Below are 22,205 nucleotides of genomic sequence, written 5' to 3' on the forward strand. Positions count from 1 at the left end.
TGCTTTTTATCAGCAGATTGCAAAGCATTCTACAAAGGAGTCCTGTATGATTATTAAACAGAACAGGTATAGTACCAGATAAATCTGACTGTAATAGAGATCTATATTGCAGACAGATCTGTCAGCATGTCAGCTCATACACCCTGTATCCTGTTGTGGAAGGCGCAGTCTTATTATCCTTGTGATTTATTTCCTCTCTCTCCGGGTCAAAGAAAAAGTCCCATGCTACAAGGAGAATCCCTGCATGTGTGTTGTATGGCACCGCAGATGTGTCCACGGCACCATATACCACAAGTCACGCTCATCTGAACATGGCCTTAGCAAGCAATGGTGATACGTTTTAAGAAAAAAGTAGCATAGCCAAGGCCTAATGCTTTTAAACAACAGCATCATCTTCTTCAGTGATATCCTATAAAACAAATAGCAGTGGTCTCTCTTTTTCCTGAAGAAGGCTGTTTGTGCCTGAAAGCTTGCAAAGCACAATTTTTCCAACTATGTAGTTGGTCTAATAAAAAATATCACATTTACCTAGAGATCCTTGTCATCAAATAAAACAGTGATTTTAAGCATACTTATATTTGTGGTGGAATAAATTCTGCAGGTTTTGTGGGCGTAAATCATCCATGTACTTGGCATGCCAAAGTCAACTTAGATAGGGTTCCAATCTGTTCCATACTCAGTTTGGCATGAGTCCCTGCCAACTTTACAAAGACTGCAGATTGGGTTTACCAAGTATTTTCCAACCCCTAAAACTGGGGTGCAGTGTCTAACTGTGCAACAGTAAACTATACTCTGTTTTCTCTGTGTAATTCATTTGTTTCTTTCTAATTATGTGTGAATGTCTAGAAATTGCTCCAAAAAGTTCTTAACTGTATAGGTAAGGTTGTTTTGACATACATTTTCTAAAATTTTGTTTTGTAGAATTAATCCCAGAGTGCACTGGTCTCTGAATTTTCAAGGTCTGAATTTTATTTTTATTTTTTTAGCCAGGAGATTCCTGCAGACTGTAAGAGGAGATGTTTATGGTCAGTTTTCCAATATTTAACTTATTTTTTTCTCTTATGAAGGAATAGTAATTTACTGAGAGAGTGCACTTTTAATTTATATCAATAGTAATGACTAATGGTATTTCTTTTCTTAATGACAAAAGTACAGGCACACAATGTACATACTAATCTGCCAACAGCAAATAGAAGATAAATTCTTAGAAAGCCTTAATTTTACAAAACTGTATGAGTTATAACAACTACTGGTCTTGGTCTACTCAAAGTTATTTTCAGTAACAAAAGAGCTCTTTAAGTTGCCAAAAGATATCAGGATGGTCTCTTACCCAGCTTTGTTTCCCTTTCCATTACAATTATGATCACATTTCTGTATCTTAATCTGAGCCATACAAATGTTTATCAAAAGCAATTGTCAAAATATGGGACCCAGTGAATAAGGGGGCTCAATTTGTAGCCTACTTAAGTTGAGAGGAATCATGCAATTTATTTCATTGGGTTTTTTCTCTGAGTGGGAATATTACAGGTTTCCTCTTGTGGGGGAAATTGCCAGGTCTGGTAAAACAGCTCCATACCAATTCTGTGCTAAACTAAAAGGCTAAAGGAGGGGTCTGGCCAGCTACTTCTACACAATTCAAGTTAATGTAACCTTGATACTGGCTAAGATTTGCATCATGAGGTATTTTATGGGATTAGGAATATTTAAGAAAAAATAATCCCCCCCCCCGCAAAAAACAAAATACCACAAAGGACCAGGTAAGAGCTGACCATTCAGAGCACTCCAGAATGCTCTGCATGAGAGAAATTGCCTAAGTAACAGAGCTGAGGCAGTTTCTTTGCAGCTCCCCATCTTGCTATCGTGCAGCAGGTTTAGAAATGTTTTAGCCTCTGCTTAACATTTTCATCTGTGTACTCTCCCTCTAAAAAAAATAAAAGGTAGAAATGAAAAAAAAATAATTTCAGTAGCACAGTAGCAAGTAGCAAAACAATACAGTGAGAATGAGTAATGGGTGAGCTGCTTATTTGAATATGAAATCACATCACTGACTCTGAGGCTTCGTATCTGGTGATTTAGCCTGAAATGTATCTCAGACCCTTAGGAGGACAGTTTTTCCTCCAATTGTATTTTTTTTTCTTAAACTCCTTTGGGTTTTCCCTTCTAGTTTAGATGCTGCAAGAAAATAACCAATAAACCCACAGTGCACTATATGCTTGACTGGCAACTCAGTCTTTGCCCAGTGGAGGTCTCTTTCATGAAAACTTTTCATTGTTCAGCCACTGCTGGCAGACAGCTACTTTTCCAGCTATGTAACCACAGATCTTTATATCAGTAAGACTTTGAACATATGGTTTTGCTCAATACTGGCTAAATGATAACACTGAAAGAAAATATTTTTTATATCTGATTTCTCTACATATAAAAGCTATGTGTTTAGTTTGATTTTTATTTTCCAATACATATCAACGTGCCTGTGGCACTGATTTTAAATATATCCATTTCTAGTTACCCAATAATCCAATTAGCAATTCTCACATTAATGCCTCCTCCTCACGGTTGCCAACTGTCCATACATTTTAGACCAACCATAAAAAAATAAGCCTAAAAAGTCCATAATAAAATTGAGACATCTTTAAAATCACTAAACAGCCAGAGCTTGATTGAAGATCCTTCATCAGAGGCAAGTGTTGAAGGACAGAAAGAGAAGAGCAGCACCACCCAGTATCTAAACTGGAGTGAACCACCCTGCCGGAAGCATTCTCTCAAGGATTCATAACCTGTAGCACCTTTCCAGTCATCATCTGCTGCTGTTGCTGCTGCTGTATTCCTGCCTGTAACACTGCACCAAGAGCCCTTCTTTGAGGGTCTGTGCCAGTACTGAAGGGTGCACCAATGGGGGTAAGGCTTGTGGGGACAGGCTTAGGGAACTGCACAGTCCAAACTGTAGTTGAGGGCATCAGGGTATAGTGGTGAGTAGAGGACCCATGGAGTGGAGGCAGCACAATGTTAAACCACTGCTGCAGTCAAGTGGGGTTGCCAGCACAAGAATATGTATATATATTTTACTGATAATCTGTAAAGTTTTTACTGACCAAACTTTTTTACTATGTTTGGTGTTAAGCCCTAAATTTCAACCCACCAGGGCCTGGAAGAAAGGTTACATATGTTAGTAAAACATTTGGTCACCAGTAAAAAAAAAAATGCAGATTGTCTTGAAAAAAATTGTCTTGGGTTGGCAACCCTGCTCCTTCTTGATCCACTGTTCTTTGTTTAACCTAAGAAGAAGAAATGAACTTAGTCACACATCTTAGAATTCAACAAATAAGGGCACGCTCAGACTAGAACACAAGGAGAATTCCAAGGAATGTCTGAACTTCCTGTTTCTAATCCCATCACACTTCAGCTGATAGTGAAAGAAACAGAAACAGATTTATTCTATTGAGATCTTGACAGGTCATCAAAGTAATATATGTTGCTGCGACCATAAATACACACATACAAAGGTGCACAATCTTAAAAGAACATCAGATAGAGACAGTTGACATGCTATATACATTACTTTGAGATGTATTGTTTGAACTTCATCTGATGTTCCAATCAGGCTCTTGTTTATAGAGGTACAAAATCAAAAGAAACACAATTACAGTCTGTTTTAGTGTATTTCAAAGAAATGTCACGGTTTCTCACCTTTCCATGCAAATTCCATGCAAATTCCATGGAATTTGCAATTTGCATTTAATCCTTCTTTTGTGGGAGGAGTTTGCAGAGCTTCTTTACAAACTGACTAAAGAAGCTGGGAACACATGATACTATTCACCCCAAATACAACTCTATGTGTTTATTTTCTAACAGTGGTAGTTTTGGTGAACTGACAAATGTAAAACACTCTCTTCTAAAAGCGATGATGTGTATTTCAGAAAGGAATTCTACATTAATTAGCTATGCTGCTGTCACTTGGAGCCATTAAAGCTTTTAGTCTTGGGGAAAAAAATTATAAAATGACCAGGTTGCCAACTCTGTACAGCTGACTAGCATTTTAGTTTTGCATTTTCATCCACTATTAATTAAACAATACAGGGAATGCAATGGAAGTGACAAGATATGTAAATACTGAAAATTGCCATGTGCAGTATTTTAATGTATTAAATATGCTAGTTCAAATGTTAGATTATACCTTTTCCCAGCAAAAACAAATTGTTTAAGTTTCAAGTTATAGGAAATATCAGTTATTCAAATAAATTACATGAAACTTTACAAATAACACAGGTAGAAAGATAAAACACTTATGAACCTATATCTTGCAATAACTTCAGATGAACCCTACACTGTGATGCCTGAACTTCTAAAATAAATATATGCTGCCTGAAGAGAATTGTGCGTGCCCTTCTCCTCACATGCCTGTAGAAGTGTTGAAGGTTTTTTCAGAATTCTGCATTGTTACTTCTCCTGAATTCTTTATTCTGTCTGATTTGTGACTGCTTTTTAGATGCTAATTGGTGTTTGAGCCTTCAGCATTCAGGAAATTACAACCAAATTTTGTTTTGTTCCTAATGTAAAAGGGTACTTAGAACATGCATCATAATTTAAATATGAACCTGTGGGTAGTCCTGTTGAAGTCAGTTCATGAATTCACATGCATAGTTAAGCTTATGTTTTAAATACCTTGTTGAACCCGGGCCAATTGAAGAAAAGAGATAGAACGGTTCAGCATTCTTTTATTTAATCTGCCTGCCATATGCGTTGGCACATCTTCAAAGAAACAAAGGATGCTAAAAAATTGTGCACACCACCTAAAGCTTGCATTTTCTTATTCCAATAATTATAATGAATAACGGAGAAAACTTGTTTGGTGACAGTGATGCCCTCAGATAATGAACCAAAGAGGAGGGCCAAATGTAGAAGTCCAGCACTGAGCCAAGTCCTGCAATCTTTTCAAAGCTAAAACTACCCTGATGTTTGAGGATCAATATAAGGTGTCATTCTGCTCTTGAAATCAGGTGGTGCAAATCTAAAAGAACTCTATTAAGATCACTGAACTGTGAATGTAGATTAACTAAGAGAACAGAGCACATTTTGTTTTGTTCCCAAATGTAATTGAAATATTGAAATCTATCAACTTAAATAGTGCTTCCCCTTTAAAATGCTATACGTCTTTTTTATCTCCGCAACGTTTCATAAGGTAAATATTTACCTATCTATGGATTGCTGCTGAATATGTAGGAATTAGATGCAATGTATGTTCTAGAAATTGCACTAAGTAGAAATTAGTTTTAATATATCCTTGGGCGCTGTTTTAAGAATGATTTCCTCTTTCTTTTTCTGCTTATGTCTACACACACCCACAATATTTTTCCTTTCTAATTTTTCTTAATTATTACTATGTAGTTTTTGTTTATATTTGTTCTTGTTTAAAAGAGACCTTTTTTAATAAAACATGATGGCTTCATAAATTTCATATGGTCGTGTTTGGGGTGAATTGTATCATGTGTTCCCAGCTTCTTTAGTCAGTTTGGAAAGAAGTTCTGCAAAATCCTCCTGCAAAAGAAGGATTAAATGGTTCAGGAAATTGTGGGTCTGGAGAATTCTTCCCTGACTAAATGATCAAGAGTAAGTGATTGCTACCACTAACAAACAGGGTCAAGGACAGCGTAGCCACTGCTTGCCAAATTTCTGTGAAAGCCCATACAGTAGTAATTTTACATTTTCTACTTATTAAAGTATTAATGCTAAGGATAAAATATCTACATTCAACAGTGGTTCAGCTTTTGAATTTCTGGGATACTTTGAAATGATTTTGTGCATCTTCCCAAGCTGTTGTGAAGCATGACTGGAGTCCTCATTACAATGATATTCATGCAAAGCCTGCCTTGTTTCCCACTATTCTCCTGCTTTCTGCTTTTATCTACAGTAAAAATGTATTTGGCAAACAATTGAAAACACAACACATTAAGATTACTAATTACCTGGATTGATTTATTTATGCAAGGCCTCCAACAGAATTTAATCCTTCCTTAGTACTATTGTGATGGTAACATTTTCAAGTGTAAATTGGAAAAAAAGAGTGAAAAACAAAATATATGTTAGGATCCTGGATTGATTCTAGTGATAAATTTCATCCAAGTTGTTAAAGGAAATTATGACACATGAATGTGACCTTAAAGTTTTAATATATAATAGAGAATGGATTTAGAATATTGGAGGTGTAGTTGCAAGGTTGGATAGGAATATGACAATATTGACATGTACCTTAGGCTCTACCAGTGAAGAACTACTGCATGAAAAAAACCTATTTTAATTGTCTGACCATACAGGGCTGTCTAACTTCGAAGAAGCCAGAGTCACTTGGGGCACCAATGACATGGCTCGAAGTGCTCCCAGCTGGGTCATGAGGCACTACAGGGACTTGGGAGTGGCGCTTAAGGGAGAGGAGGATCCACATAGTCAACCAAAGACTGCGGCGCTGGTGTCATTGGGAAGGCTTTGGCTTCCATGACCACAGCCCACCCTTTGGCGAGAGAGGCAGTGAGCTGCTGGGAAGAGATGGTCTCTACCTCTCTCTGCTGGGAAGGAGGCTCTTCTCAGCCAGACTGGCTGACCTGCTCCACTGGGCTTTAAACTAAGTCTGTTGGAGGACAGGGGGACTACCACCACTGCTGGCCTACTGAGCAACCCTTGCAAAGCCAGTGGGCAAAGGCACTTAAGGGAGCCCACCCTTGCCCCAGCCCTGGTACAATCTGTGGGCAAGATAAGAGCCCCCAAGGGAAAATTTGCCTGCCTGTACACAAATGCCAGGAGCTTGGGAAGAGCTCCTCCTCCTGCTCAGTGCAAATAATTATGATGCCATTGGGATAATGGAGACCTGGTGGGACTCCACCCATGACTGGACCATGGGTATACCCTGTACAGGAGGGATCGAGTAGATAAAAGGGGCGGGGTTGTAGCTCTCTATGTTAAGGAAAGCTACATGTCCCTGCAAGCTGATACTGGCACCCAGGGTGGACAGCTAGAGACCCTCTGGGTTAAAATTCATGGGGAACATGGCACAGGGGACACAACGGTGGGAGTTTACTACAGACCTCCCACCCAAAGTCCTGAGTTTGACCAGGAGTCTGGCTGAGGCCATATGCTCCAGGCCCATGGTTGCCATGGGTGACTTCAATTACCCAGACATCTCGTGGGAGGATCACTCAGCAAAATCTGAACAGTCGCAAAGGTTCCTCTCATGCGTGGATGACCTCTACCTGACTCAAGAAATCTATGGGCCAACAAGAGGCAAAGCATTGCTTGACCTGGTACTGGCTACAGAGGATGACCTAATCGGTGACCTAGTGATCGATGGGAAGCTGGGTGACAGCGACCACAAGCTGATCACCTTCACCATCCGCCGTAAAGCTGGCAAGTCAGTCAGCAACACAGAAGTCCTTGACTTCAGAAAAGCCAACTTTGACAAGCTCAGGAGGCTTGTCAGTCAGGCCCTAAGGGACCGTGACCCCAGGGAGAGGGGAGTTCAAGAAGAGTGGTTGCTCCTCAAGGGAGAGACTTGGGGGTCATCATTGACCACAAGATGAACATGAGCCTGCAATGTGATGCTGCGGCTAGGAAAGTGACCAAAACACTGGCTTGCATCCATAGATGCTTCTCAAGCAAATCCCGGGACGTCATTCTCCCCTTGTACTCGGCCTTGGTGAGGCCACAGCTGGAGTACTGCGTCCAGTTTTGGGCTCCACAATTCAAAAAGGATGTGGAGAAGCTTGAGAGAGTCCAGAGAAGAACCACACGCATGATCAGAGGTCAGGAAAACAGATCTTACAATGATAGGCTGAGAGCCATGGGACTCTTTAGCCTGGAAAAGCGCAGGCTCAGAGGTGATCTGATGGCCACCTATAAGTCTACAAGGGGTGACCACCAGGATCTGGTGGAATGATTGTTCACCAGAGCGCCCCAAGGGATGATGAGTTCAAACGGTCATAAACTACTCCGAGACCTTTTCAGGCGGAACATAAGGAAGAATTTCTTTACTGTCCGAGCCCCCACGGTCTGGAACAGTCTGCCAGCGGAGGTGGTTCAAGCACCTACATTGAACTCCTTCAAGAGTAAATTGGATGCTTAACTTGCTGACCCCAGCTGACTTCCTGCCCTTTGGGCAGGGGGCTGGACTCGATGATCTTCCGAGGTCCCTTCCAGCCCTAATGTTTATGAAATCTCCTCAGCACACCACATATCTGGTTGTCCTCCCACTGTACCACAGACCCAGGGCGCCCCCATTGCCCATATGCCCTGCTGCATCCTCAGCTCTCCAGCTGCAGGCTCCTCCAACTCTGTGAGTTGCATTACTGCACTGCTCCACCCCCTGGGGCAGGAAGCAAAAGCTGGAGGGGTGGGGATTGGAGCCCCGCAAATGCTGCTACATCCAGAGCAATGGTGGGGAGTAGCAGCTAGGTACAATCCTGCAGGCTCAATTTAAACCCTTGTGGGATGCAAGTGGGCTGCAGGCCACTAGTTGGATAGCCCTGACTTAAGAGACTGACATTTAAGAAGCAAACATCAGTGACTAAGGAGTAATGAAAATGCACCAGGGACTCTTGACTGGTAGGAGGAATGGCTACGTAATCTAAGGGACATGTAATCAAATGAAACTCTGGAAACTCCAATAACAACACAATATTGTAAAAGTTCAGGTTTCTTAATCACTCAAAAGTAGGTACAGAATGAAAAAAAAAACTGTTTTGGTTTTTGGGGTTTTTTTGGTTAAATAGGTAGAATATATTTATTTTTTTCTATCAGTTAGTAAACTGATCATTGACATTTGAGCTACATCTCAGAAAACCAGGTCAATCATTACTTCTAAATGGTAACTTGGGAGCTGAACTGTAGGCATTCACATTTCAAAATACCGTATGTCTTCTTTTGCCCCCTTAAAACTGAAAGCTGTTGTTTAAAGTAAAACAAAGGTAAGAAGGTCCTGTAATCTATATTTCCTGTCAATGTCAGATATTTCCTAGAATATGTTTTCTAGAATTTTACTCAGCTTAGGTTTATACTTCTAAATTAATGGGTCTTCTGTCTTTTCCATTTGAAATTATGGCTTGGTATTTGGTGGTAACTGCTTCTAACCAGATCAGTTGTCCTTTTCAAATAGCCAGTCATCTCTAATCACTGCACAGTTCAACACATAAAACTGAATATCAGAAATTTGTTTATTCTGTTAACAAGTAGTTAACAAGATTTTGATGAAAAAATGGCAGCGAATGTAGACAAAACCTCCCTCTGTTGGAAGAAAAGTGGGGAGAGATTTACCACCTTTCTTTCTGTTGAAACTCTACTCTAAGTCAATGCGCTCCTATGGAACAGTTGGATTTCAAGGAGACAGCATTTTTCAGAGGAAAACTGTTTTGTGGGATATTGTTTTATGAACTCAAACGTTGTTTTCAGTTTGTTTTTTGTTTTTTGAAATTTCACCGCTGGGATTAATTTAATAGGAAGAGGGAAATTATGCAGAAGGGAGCAATAACTTAAGCTTCACTTAAGTCTTAAAAAGAGCTGTTAAGAGTAATTATCCAAAATATTAGGCATGTCAATTCTAGCTTCTGGTTCCTGTCAGCTAGCAGACTAGTTTTGATATGGAGGGTCAAAGCCAAGAATTGACAAGAGCAAAGGTCTATAACAATTCAGAAAGCGATTTCCATTGTTCAGGGAAAGCAGACTGAGTATGGTAGCTAAGGATATCTGAGGAAACTAGGCTTGCTTGGGCTACAGTCAGGGTTGGTAAACCTTAGATGTGTTATACAGTAAATATATGCATCAATTATGTGTTGTTCTAGTGACCGGTTTCTCTAATTGCCCTTCCTAGCATTACAATAAATGACACTTTTGGGTTCAAAACAAGAGTCCTGTAGGCAAGAAGCACAGATGCCAAATCCATTCACCTATTCTAATATTATAAAAGCCTTAATCTGTCTGCCTGGCCATAACGCCTTATTCTTGCTCTGATTGGTTGACTGAAATAGCCAATCACAGTGTGAATACAGCATTTGGCCAGGAGGTGGTAGCCTAGTGGACCACTGCTGTGATGGCGGGGACACAGGGGATGGAGTGGGGGGGGGCTCACCCCCCCTGCCCTGCTTCCTGCAGGTGGTGGCAATGGAGCAGGGGGGGCAAGGCCACCAGCGCTGGTCTTGCCCCCCCCCCCCCCCCGTTGCTCCTTGGAGGTGGCGGCAGCCATGTGGGAGAAATGTTGGGGCTCCATGGGGGGGGGGGGGGCGAAGCCAGTTGTGGTGGCCTGGGCCCACTTCTCCCCTCTTCTCCCCACTTCTGTCATTGCTGCCTGCAGGGCCGACATGAGCCAATGCAGCGGGGTTGGGGGGGGAAGGAGTAAGCCTGATGTAAGGCTGTGATGACACAAAAGAGTGGACCCAGGCTGACATGGCAGTGGTGGGGGAGGGGGGAGGAGAGGAGAGGAGCGGTCCCCGGGCCTGATGTTATGGGGAGAAGTTGGCCTGGCCCAGCCCAACACATCAGCAATGGGGGGAAGGGAGGAGTGGGCCTCTTCCCCACCCCTTGTGCCCTGACTTACTCTTCCCTCTCCCCTGTACTGGCCCTGAGCCTGCTCCTTCTGTTCTCCCAACCGCCACTGGGTAGGCCTGGGCCCACTGTTCCCCCCCACCCCCACCACAGCAGGCTGGCTTCTCCCCACCCTTGGGCCCAGTTCACCCCCACATCAGGCCTGGGCTTGCTCCTGCCCTCCCCTCCCCTCACTACTGTGGTGTGGGGGAAGCAGGCCTGGACCCCAAGCAGCAGGAGGGAAGTGGGGAGTGGTCCTGGATGGGGAAGCACAGGTCTCCCCCCCCCCCCCCCGCCCACTTCCCCCCATCATTCTTGACAGGCAACTGGCTAGTAGCCTAAGTAAGCACAATGCAGATTGGATATTGCAGCCTTGAGTGAATCTAAAATAGGGATTATTGCAGAATTCCATCCCAGAAAGATAAAGCAACAGGGCCAAACCCTGCAGAGAGTGAATGAGAAAAGACCAGGATGGGTCAGAGGTATAGCTAGCCTTGCAGCAATGGGAAATACATCCTCTCCTTTGCCCTTCATCTGTCTTGTTTTTCTCAAACTTGGAAACCAGATCCTGCTGAAAAGATTAATCTTCATGTTTATAAACATATAAAGAAAAGCAGAATTTCTTCCCTGAAGAGCTGACAATTGTAAAGGGAAACAAGCACAGTGATGAAGAGGAGAGAAACAACATGTAAAGAAAATGGTGAAGGTGGTAACTGGGGCCTTTAGAGAATAGCTCACTTTCTGCAGCTTTTCTGATTTGGCCCATAAGTGAAAAAACCTTAATTGAATAGTGAGTTTAATCTGTCTTTTCTTCCAGTATGAAAGCCTGCTTTTTAAAATGGTTTCTCCTATGTTCATCTCAAAACTTATTTTCTAGCTGCCCTCAGAAATTTTTTGTGCAATTTTTGTTGTTTTTTAATTTATTGCGAAACCTTGGTGTTCGGATTAATTTATCTTAATGACTGTCTAAAACTCTATTGATACCTAATTAAATCTGACTTTTTATTACATATTGTCAGAAGGTGCTGAAACAGTTTCAATATCTTTTATTGTAGGTTTTATATATACTGGAGAAGTTGTTCATCGAATGCTCACAGCCACACAATATATTGCACCTCTGATGGCAAATTTTGATCCCAGTGTATCAAGAAATTCAACAGTCAGGTACTTTGATAATGGTATGTAATAGTTCTTCATAAATTAACATGTCTTTGTCCCTTGGCTATTTTTATTTTCCTAAATTATCCTCATTTGAAGGGAAAACTACTTAAACTATTATTTTATATATATAACATTAATTGAACGTGGTTAGACAATGATGAATGTTTATTGTTAAACAACTGAAGAAAAAAACCATGTGCTAAAAGCATGTGATCCCATTTCCAGACTTGAAATATACTTTATTAATTTAAAAAAGAAAATTTTCTTCTGAAAATGTGCATGGCCCTCTTGCTTCAATTAATGCAGTAAGTCCTATCCACCTAGTAGCTCTAATAAAATTGTTTTGTGAGATGTGATATTAAGCATATACCTAAACAGGGCATGTACAAGATTAATAAACCTGTCAATGATTAAACATGCAGACTAGGAACCTAATACATTCAACAATACCAAAAGTTCTTAGCAGTTCTTGGTAAGAAAATTTTAAAGGATAAAAATGCAGCGTTATACTTAGAGCTGTTCTTCAGGGGACATTTCTAAACCCATAAATGTGGGGATATTAGTCATACAATGCTGTTAAAACAAACATTTTGTAAGTTTGACCTGTGCAATGAAATGACATCTGCTGCCTTGCCCTGGGCTTCTAATAGTAAATCTAGTGATGACACAAAAAGAGGCACACACGATTTCATACTTAAAGCTTTATGATAAACATTTCAAATATGAGTGCCTGAACTTTGGCAGCTAAGGCCAAGATTTTTATAAATATGAACGTAAATTTAGAAGCTATTATTTATATTTATGTTTATACTAGTAGGGTCTATGTTTTATTTTTGAGAGGAGAGGCTGGATAGGGCTGGAAGAGTCCAGTATGCAACACATTGTTTTTGTATTTTCTTTCCATGAATATACTAGCAAATGATTATATTGGAAGGAATATTTCCTCTGAGTGATTTTTATCGCACATTATAGAATGTTTACAAACATAGCATGCATTAGCCATTAGCCATCATAAGTATTAACAAGAAGTCTCGCTCTTGAAGTCCAATCAGTGGTCAGAAACATAGCACCTAAAGTATGAGTCCAGTCAAAACTGTTTCAAATATTTCAAATATATCTGAGAAAATTATACTCCCTATCCACATAATTTGCAAAAGGAGAAATCAGTGACATTCATCCAGTATTTAATGTGAAGTTCTACAACTTGTGGTCCTTACTGAAGGGATCTGAGGATCTTTAGAGAGGACCGTTTAATGGTCAGTACCTCCCTCAAATACAGGCTTCATGTTGGCTCAAGCAGACTCTGCTAAATTGCTTTTAAAGGTGGAGTCGGGCACTTGTTTCAAGTTGTGGACAGATAATCAGTGTAAAAAAGTAGCAGACAGATCATGGTAGCCCCTAAACCCAATCCAGTATATAATTCCTCTGAAAAATCAAGGGTGAAACTCTACCACTGTTGGTGTGATCTCTTGGGACACATCCCCACAAGTGTTCAGGTGTGGTCTGTGGTGCCTCAAACCTATTTGAGGCACCACAGACTGCACATGGTGCATGTGGACTCATTCACCATGCTGCTAATTAGCAGTGTGCTGGGGGCGGGGGGTTATACCGGGAGATCCCAGTGTCAAAAAAAAAGGAGCTAAAAAAACCACGTGGCACACATTAGCAGCAGCATGCACCGCCAGAAACTAGAGCCTGGCCAGCCAGAGCCACACTGGCTGCCAATCGCTTTCCAAGCAGCCAGATTGCCGCCACTGCTGCCCCAGGAGAGCTAAAGGACCCCTGGCAGGTTGCTGGGCCCAACACAGGTGCTGGCTCCAGCCTCTGCTACCCCACGCAAGACAATTTGCCCCCTGCCGACCCTGCATGCAGGGGTATGCACAGTGGCAAAAAGCAGTAACACTCCCTGCGTGTGGAGATGCATCCTCTGTGTGCATCACTGACTAGCTGTTTGATAGTAGCAGTCAGGTGATTATCTTCTTCTTTGCCCTATCCTGGCAAGATGCAGTAGTAGTCACTGACTGCATGCAGCTGCACCAGGTTACCTGTTTGTCAGTCCCTTCTCAATCCTGGTGTAATTTACCTTAAGATACAAAATCAAGGTAAAGAGCATTTGATTCTGTCCAAGTCTTTAAAGCACATGTTTCTCCTCAGGGGAAGCCAACTGTAAGCAGGTCACTAACCAACTTTAGGAAGGCCACTCACCTAGCTCTTTCCTTGTTCAGGAATTTCCAACATTCGGCAATCTTATCCCCACAGTAAACAAAATATACAACAAAAGAAGCAACCATGCAGACCAACAGACAACCCTCCGCCAAACCTGTTCTCTCTGTTCAGATCTTGAGAGGGGCAACCCAGGCTCTGTGCTTCTCCCTCAGCACCACAGACTTCTCTCCTCCACTGCACTGTGCTCCTGGAGATATTAACCCTCTTTGGTGTTTAAGCCCTCTGCCTTCATTTAGTAGCCAGCAGTTGCAGCTTGTTCCAGCCTTCCAGCCAGGCAGACTATTTACTGCTGGTCACTTGCTACTGGGCTTCAGCCCCCTGAAGGCTGAGAACTTCCTTACATCAGCACTTCTCTGAGTGTGAAGTTCTGTCAACTGCCATATTCATTTTGACTGTGGATATGACCCTTTACTCTAAATGAAAAGAAGCGAAACAAGTTGCACATCATTAGGTGCCTCCTCCTGTTTTGTCCTTTGTTGTACTCTGAACATAAATTCATAATTTTCAAAACAGCTCTGTACTTGATATAGGCAGAATTTAATGATTTATCTAAGTATCACTGCTGCTGCTACTTCATATGGAACTTAGCCCTGCAAAGAGCTCTCCAGTGGGTCCTGAGAAAGCAGGGAAATGCCACAGAGGCTGCAAACCTCCTGGTATCAGAAGTCTGGGATGAATGTGCATCAGGAAATGCACCATCTCACTGATTATAGAGTGTTTTTGCTTGTGTTTATCAGAGTGAAAATGACTCCTGAAAGAGGAAAAATACTTTTAAAATTAAAATTATAACTACATCATTGTTACAATTCAAAGCAATCTGGTTAAGAACTTAAAAGTATCTTATGTGCATGCATACTCATTACAGTCTGTGAGGAATATTGTTGCATAAGTATGCTACTGAAAATGCACTTGGAAATGGTAGGATGGACTTATTTCTGTAAACTGCATCAAAGATGTGCATGTTCATAGTTTCCTAACTCCCACCACTAAAAAACTGGAATGTAAGCTTTCACACTGAAGATTAACGACCAAGATACTTCAAGGATTCATCAAAATATATGCAAGATAGAAGCACATTGACCCACCCTGAGGCATCCTCAGAGTAGTCCCATGAGAGATGGAAATCAAGCATTATGAATCAAAGCACACAATTCCCATTTATGTTAGAGAAGGATGTACACTGGAAGAAGGGTATAGTCCCAAATATGAGAGATATTTTCAGTAAATACTGTTTTGATTATGACTTTCTCAGCTAGCTCCCTGAATGGGTTTTCTGACGTTCAGTATCAAACATATTTTAAAGGATGCAACTCACTTGGGGGTACTTTTTTAGTGTGGTGGATGGGGATTGAGCCAAAAGCTCCAATGAATATTAATAAGCCTCTTGCAACTAACACTCTACCCACTAGGCTTAACATTTACCCTGTCTGTAGCTTTAATTGAGACTATGTAGTTAATATTTATTGCCAACACCTTATATTTTTCAGTCTTTGGAATCTCAGTGAAAGCTTATATTAGGTAGAAAATATAATTATAGATATATTATATTCATGTAAAAGGAATGGGGGGAGACAGAATGCCCCGAGTAATCACTTTTAGAAAACCAGTAATTCTATTAACACACCAGTGTTCAGAGGCATTGTTCTGAAACAAATGAATAGTCTTACAGTGTAGATGAAAGAGCAAGATTTGACTTGGAACACTGGTTTCTGTTCTTGACAGTTGTTACAAACTTACTGTACAGCCTGAGATAAGCCACTAACCTCTCTTGCCTCAGTTTATGTGAAACTGAGGTAGTTAATTACAGACCTGTGGTATTTACCTTGAAAGACAGTATGTTGCTCAGCTAGTGTTTATTGTATTTGTGGTGCTTTAAGATTTTGGGCTGAAAGATGCTCTATAGAGGCCAAGTATTTTTATTTAATATAAACTTATGAATTGACTTCTGGATAACAACTAGTTATTATTTTTCTCATGTTCTTCTTTCTCTTGTCTCTGTTCCCACTCTGGGATTCACAGGCACAGCACTGGTTGTCCAGTGGGATCATGTACATCTCCAGGATAATTACAGCCTGGGCAGTTTCACTTTTCAGGCTACACTTCTCAATGATGGACGAATCATTTTTGGATATAAAGAAGTAAGTTACATCTAACAACTATCATTTAAATAGTTGAATCACTTCATAATCGCATAGTTGCTGTATGTCAGGAACCACTGTATAATACTTACTTTGGTTACTTGAAAGTTCAAATGTATAAATTTACTTTCACCGTTCCTTACTCCTAAGATCTGCTTGCTGAAATTTACATCCCTTTGAAGGGCTGATATTCATGTATGTGGCTTGACTATCAGTCTGTGAATTTCTTTTGATACTTTTTGGATGTTGTTATAAGTATTGACTATTTATAAATTGCTAGTAGGGGTTGGGAGATGGGGTCTACTTTTTTGGATTTGTTTATCCAAAGACATTTCTTATGCTTCAAAAGTAGGAAATAACTATAGTATCTTGCTCTTAGCTCTGTGAGCAGTTTTCAGTTTATTTGCAGGTAAGATTAGTCAGATTGCAATCAAATTGTGTACCCCCATAGAAGAGTGGTATCAGAGTCATTCTTCTTCATTTTGTCTAGCTATATTCTTTGAGCCTCCCAGAAGTGTCAGGTCTTTAGAGTTATGACTGCCACTTTGAATTTCTTATTGGCAAAAATCAGCCATTTTAGGTCAGTTTCACTCAGATAAGCTTTCCTACTTTGTTAGTAATTGACAGTGACCAATATGGTTCCGTTTTGTTCTTAAAACTTAACATGATGGTTACAATCTTTCTTTTTGAATGTGATTTTTTTCCCTATTCTCTGATAGAAGGAAGTATAGCCCAGTGGTAGAATCCAGAGCCAAAGTTTCAAGAGATTTGAGTTCAATTTTATGCCTGGCACAGATACCCTAAGCAACTTAAGAGCAGCTCCTGATTTCTCTAAAACAACAGTAATCTCCTACATTATGTAAGAATGTGCAGGGGACTTCAATACTGTGTTTATGGTACCAAATTTACCTAAGACAGATAAATGCCCTTGAACCTGAAGACCAGATTACTACAACACATTAATAAACTATATTTTAAGATTACTGAATATTCAGGAGGTGCAGAATATGCATGCATGCTTACTTAGCCATGTTCCTCACAGAGAACATGCTGGATGTATTATCTGCTCTGGCTTTCAATTAACTTCTGCATGTCACTGAAGATCCAGGCTTTGACCTATAAAAATGTAGGTTGTTGACTTTAGGTTTGGAGCAGACTTTCCCATGGTGATACAATAGGGCTAAGTTTGATCTTGATGCTACAAACTTGGTTGTTGAGGTCTGCAGGAAGATTAAAGCCTTCAGAGGCTGGATAAGTGGGGAGAACAGCAGCCACATTTGGAATTTTAAGATGTATTTTACTAAACTGCAGTTTATATTTATACCGTGAATTTGAGTGAGGCATTTCATAAAGTAAAATAGTGACTTTTTAAGGGCAATGATTGTAGTGTTGGTGTTTTGATCTTTTTTTATCATTTACAACACCTGCATAAAGTGTATTTGGAACCAGGAACATTTTACATCCATTTTGCACAAATATAAGTGATATGCAAGGTCTCAGGCAACAGAGAATTATGTTGACTTATGGTTACTTAGAGTCACTTAGGACTGAAATAAACCTCCTATTTAATAGAGTCCAGACCCTTGCTTTTGCAAGCAATCATGACATGTAATCCTATCTGTACACTTACCAAGTTCCATTTTACAGCTAGTTAAGTTGCTTGCTTTTACTAGTTCTAGTGGAAAGCTGTTCCAGAACCTTGCTGATTGTGGTTAGAAACCCAATTAAAGTTCTTTTTACGAGACTTAAGTTGTGGAAGTGTCATTTATTTAAAAATGTGATGGATTTGTGTTTTCCACAGTATCCAGCACTGCTGTACTATTAAATTCCACTACAAAGTCTAACTATGCTAAGCTGTTAGCTACAGTTTCTGGAATGATTAAATACCCAGTTGACAGGTACTTTAGAAATCTTGCAAAAAGAGTATTTTAAAAAAGAGTTTTAAAAGAATACAAAGATAGTAACATAAATATGGTCTGTAAATGGTTAACCAGACACCTTTTGAAATGCTTCCAAATGCCTGAACTATAATATGTCACCTTGAATTGTCAGGAGCAAAATTTGGCAGATCCTATAATATTGTTGTATAGACTCTAGTCTTTAACTACAGTATGCTTTACTTCATTAAAAATGATGCAATCCCTTATATTTTACGTTGAACTGATAAGCATTAAAAAAATGTCCAATCATTGACCAGAAACATTCTGCCTGAGAAGACTCAAAAACTTATAAATTAACGCTTGACAATCTGATGCTTGTGCATATGTCTAGGAATTAAATTATTTGTCAATGGTGTACCAACTTCATTGCTTTCTGAAGATCCTCTTATGGAACCTTCATTCATGTTGTTGAGTCATCTTGTCAATAGTCTCATTAACTTCTATGAGACTACTTGTGTAAGAAAACAGTTGCACAATCAGATCTCAGATCTTCTACCTTATCTTCTTAGTGCCATTTCATATTAATATTGCAAAAGAGACAATGTATAGCAAGGCCCAGTGTTTTTCATCATGCTGTCCTTGAAATTTCTCAAACTGAAGTACAAATGTTATATACGTGGCAAACAGGTTTCCATATAATACTGGGAAACATCCCACAGTAGCTATTTGTTAGAGACTGAGAGTTGACTTCTACTGGAATCCAGCTCTGCACACATTGAGCAGAGAGAGGTAGTTAGCTGTGTTAGTTTGAATTCAGGCAGAAGGAAGGGTAAAGGTACCTTATAAACAAATTGAATCAGAAATGCATAAACTTTCATGAGCCTGGAATCATTTCATCAGATGCTGTGAAAGGACATGAAGAGAACAGTTGATCGAATAATCTATTTGAGTGGCACAGAGTCAATAGCATATAGGCTGTTTGATCAACTACTCTGTGCATGTCTAGTACCAGCATCTGATGAAGTGATGGGCCCTTGGGCTCACGAAAGCTTATGGATCTCTGATTTAGTTAGTCTGTAAGGTGCATCTCCACCCTACCTTCTACACACATAGGCCATATCCAGATGAGCGCGGTCATGGGGTGTGTGGCATCACAGACACACCTGTGGCGCCACATACCACACATTCAGTTGTTCTCTGCAGTGCAAGGGAGAAATGCGGAGGGTTTTTTGACCCCTGGATATCAAAAAAGTGGAGTGATGTGTGTGGTAGCAGCGTGTGCTGCCCAAAGCCAGAACTTGGCCAACCAGAGACTCACTCCACTGTGGGCCAGACTCCGCATGGCAGGATTGCCACTGCTGCAGCCCCGGGAGGCCCCAGGACTCCAAGTAAGGCTGCTGGGGCCAGTCCAATGCTGGTCCCAGTCTTCCCAACCCCACCCAGGGTAACTTGCCACATGCCAGAGCATGTGTGCCACAGGCATTTCTGGGGACAAGTAGCAGCGGCACAAGGTGCGCCACCACTAGTTATCCCCAGGGAACCAAACATCCACACATCTGGACGTGGCCATGAAGGCAGTTTTCATCTCTGGGATATTTTATTTCAGGACTTTTCACCTCATGTCCATTTATTCAAACAATTTCAGTTTCCATTTTCATAGCTTTCCTTATGTCACCCTGGCCCCAAGAAGGCCCACCAACCCCATAAATACTGTGAAGTTTTATTGGGCCCGAATCCTGGTCTGGCTTAGCCAGGCTCCAGAGAACTGCTGTATGTCAGTCTTACCTATTCCATTCCTTTGGTTAAAGATAGTCTAGAACAGGGGATCTTAATCCCCGGTCTGCAGCTTGGCCAATCCTTTGGCCACTGTGGGTCAGATGCCAGTCTGCAGCATGGTTGGCTGCCAGACTGGAAGTGGCCACGGACCAGCAAACCCCAGCCCCCCAGAGCTGGGTGGAGAGGTGGCAGCTCCTTCCACAGGGCCCATGGCAGTGCAGGGTTTTCCCCCCCCAGGCGGTGGGGGTATCCTTACCTGTCTTCCAGCAGGAAATTCCAGATGCAGTTGGCTGTGACTGCTGCGCTGCGGTATGCCACTTTCGGGCTGCAGCTTTTTGGGAACCCCTGGTCTAGAATGTGTAGCTTTCCTTCAAAATCCAAAGGAAGTTCTCAACTCAAAAAAAGTTAAAAGCAGTACTTAGTCCAGAAGAGAAAGGTAGATTTACATGAAACTCCCCAAGATCTAGCTCCTTTTTCATTTTTATGTACCTCAGTGACATTTATACAGAGTTTGGATTTTGTTTGCACTTGCATAGCTGTAGTACTTCTGTGTTTCCCTTTTGAAAAGCTCCAAACCTTCAGGGCAGATAGAATTGACCAGACATGTATGTAATCCCAGGTAACACATCTCCTACATTTTAGTCTGGTGATTAGGGTACTTGAACAGGGTGCGGGAAGCCCCCTCTCACCAAATGGAGTTTGAATCTTCATCTCCCACTTTTTCAGCAAAATGCTGTAACTACCAGATCATAGGCTGAGCATTGCTCAGAGTGCCCTATGACTCTTTTCTTGAAGCTAGTTCCCTGGGTAGCCAGGACTAGATGATATGTGGGGCCAGGAAAAGGAGATCAAGCCCATGTGAGGGTGACTTAGTGAGACTGATACTGCCTTAGAGAAGAGGGAGCCTCGGGATCCGATCACTAAACACTTAATGGCTTTAGTGCACCTCGCATCTAACGTTCACTGGACACCAACAACAGTGACATAATATCTGCCCTGTGGGGATAGAGGTGGGGAACAAAGTAGAAGGGGGGTGGCAGGGTTTGAGGCCTTGTAGCAGAGTTTTTCAAACCTAATAGCTGTTTTAAATTGACAATATGATTTGGGCTCATGTTTGGTCCAGTTTTTCCAATCTTAATAGATACTTTGACTATCATCATGGCTTATCTATCATTTTGATACTCCTTTTAATTGTTATATCAGCACTGATTTACAGAAAAATATAAATGAACCTTTTGTAAGCCAGTTACAGGCTCCTGTGTATTACCTATTCTTTTCAGGAGAGAAAGTAGCAAAGTTTTGAAGTAAGCTGTCAATATATTAGTTTGTTTACAGTGTACACCTTTTCCTGTTAACACCGCTTTCCTATCACTTAATCTTATTCAAAACCATATTGAAGGTATATTATGTTACAGAACTAATTTATATTTCACTAATGAATGTTTAAGCAATGGCCTAATACTCAGGAAATACTATAGTAATAATTGCATTTTACCAATGAAAGGTAGTAATAGAGGCTGTTATCTGTAGGCGTATGTTCTCAGGCATCTTTTAAAAATGAATGCCTTCTTCTATAGTGAATCTCATAGGAGGTCAGCTCTCAAAGCTGTTTATTAAAGAAAACAACTTTTATCTACATTTCTTTTATAAGTGCCTAAAATTAATGTCCCTTCAGTGTTTATGTTTCTCTGTTTAATTAATACGCGGCCAGTGCAGATGGGCCAAGGGTACCATTGGCCCTTTTAATGGTTTAAACCATTTCTCTAAATTCAGTTGACTTAGTCTGCCTCTACTCACTTAAATAATCATAGCTTCAATCATGGCTTTGTTCATGCTGTCATCTCCCAAAAACTATTATAAAAGTTGAAACATTTGCTGAAATTGCAAAATTTCTGAAATTAGAAAATAATTTTAAAAGAGAGAAGGATTCGGATTCAGTTCAGATTTTCCCTTTTGTTGAAAATAACTTAACTGCAAATAAAATTCATGCCTATGTTTCTCAACTGTATTAAAATAATATACAAATATAAGTAATTCAAATAGTAATTAAGACCAATACAGCCATTGGAGAAAAATGTACTCTTCACAGGAAATTTTATATTGTTTGGCATACCTTCGCTGAGCTCACAAAAACCTTCAACTGTCAACCAAGAAGCACTGTGGGGATCCTTCTGAAGTATGGATGCCCACCAAAATTTGTCACCTTTCTTTGCCTGCTCCATGACAGTATGGCAAGCAGTGGTTCTCAATAATGTATCCCTTTGAGGTTAAGATGGGAGTTAAGCAAGTCTGTGTCAATGCTCCATCACGTTTTGATTTTTCATACCACAACACTACCTCTGACCACTAACAAGCTTCCAGTTGGAATACATCTAAACTACCAAATGGATGGAAAGCTGTTTAGTATCAGCTGACTCTGAGCCAAAACCAAAATCACCCTGTTATGATGCTGTAGTGTGTGGTC

General features: G+C 40.7%; 1 protein-coding gene across 2 annotated transcripts in view; it reads left to right on the forward strand.

The window, feature by feature from the left end:
• The window catches only part of PLXDC2 (plexin domain containing 2), a 489,434-nt gene that overhangs the window by 341,760 nt on the left and 125,469 nt on the right, over positions 1–22,205 (forward strand). For both annotated transcript variants that reach the window (XM_090047262.1, XM_090047263.1), the window contains 2 exons: positions 11,616–11,738; positions 15,967–16,085. In XM_090047262.1, coding sequence (XP_089903388.1) covers positions 11,616–11,738; positions 15,967–16,085 — 242 coding nt within the window. The remainder of the gene's footprint in view (positions 1–11,615; positions 11,739–15,966; positions 16,086–22,205) is intronic.

This window comes from Crocodylus siamensis, chromosome 5 (genome assembly GCF_052110815.1).
Source record: "Crocodylus siamensis isolate JL-2025a chromosome 5, ASM5211081v1, whole genome shotgun sequence".
Classification (NCBI taxonomy): domain Eukaryota; kingdom Metazoa; phylum Chordata; order Crocodylia; family Crocodylidae; genus Crocodylus; species Crocodylus siamensis.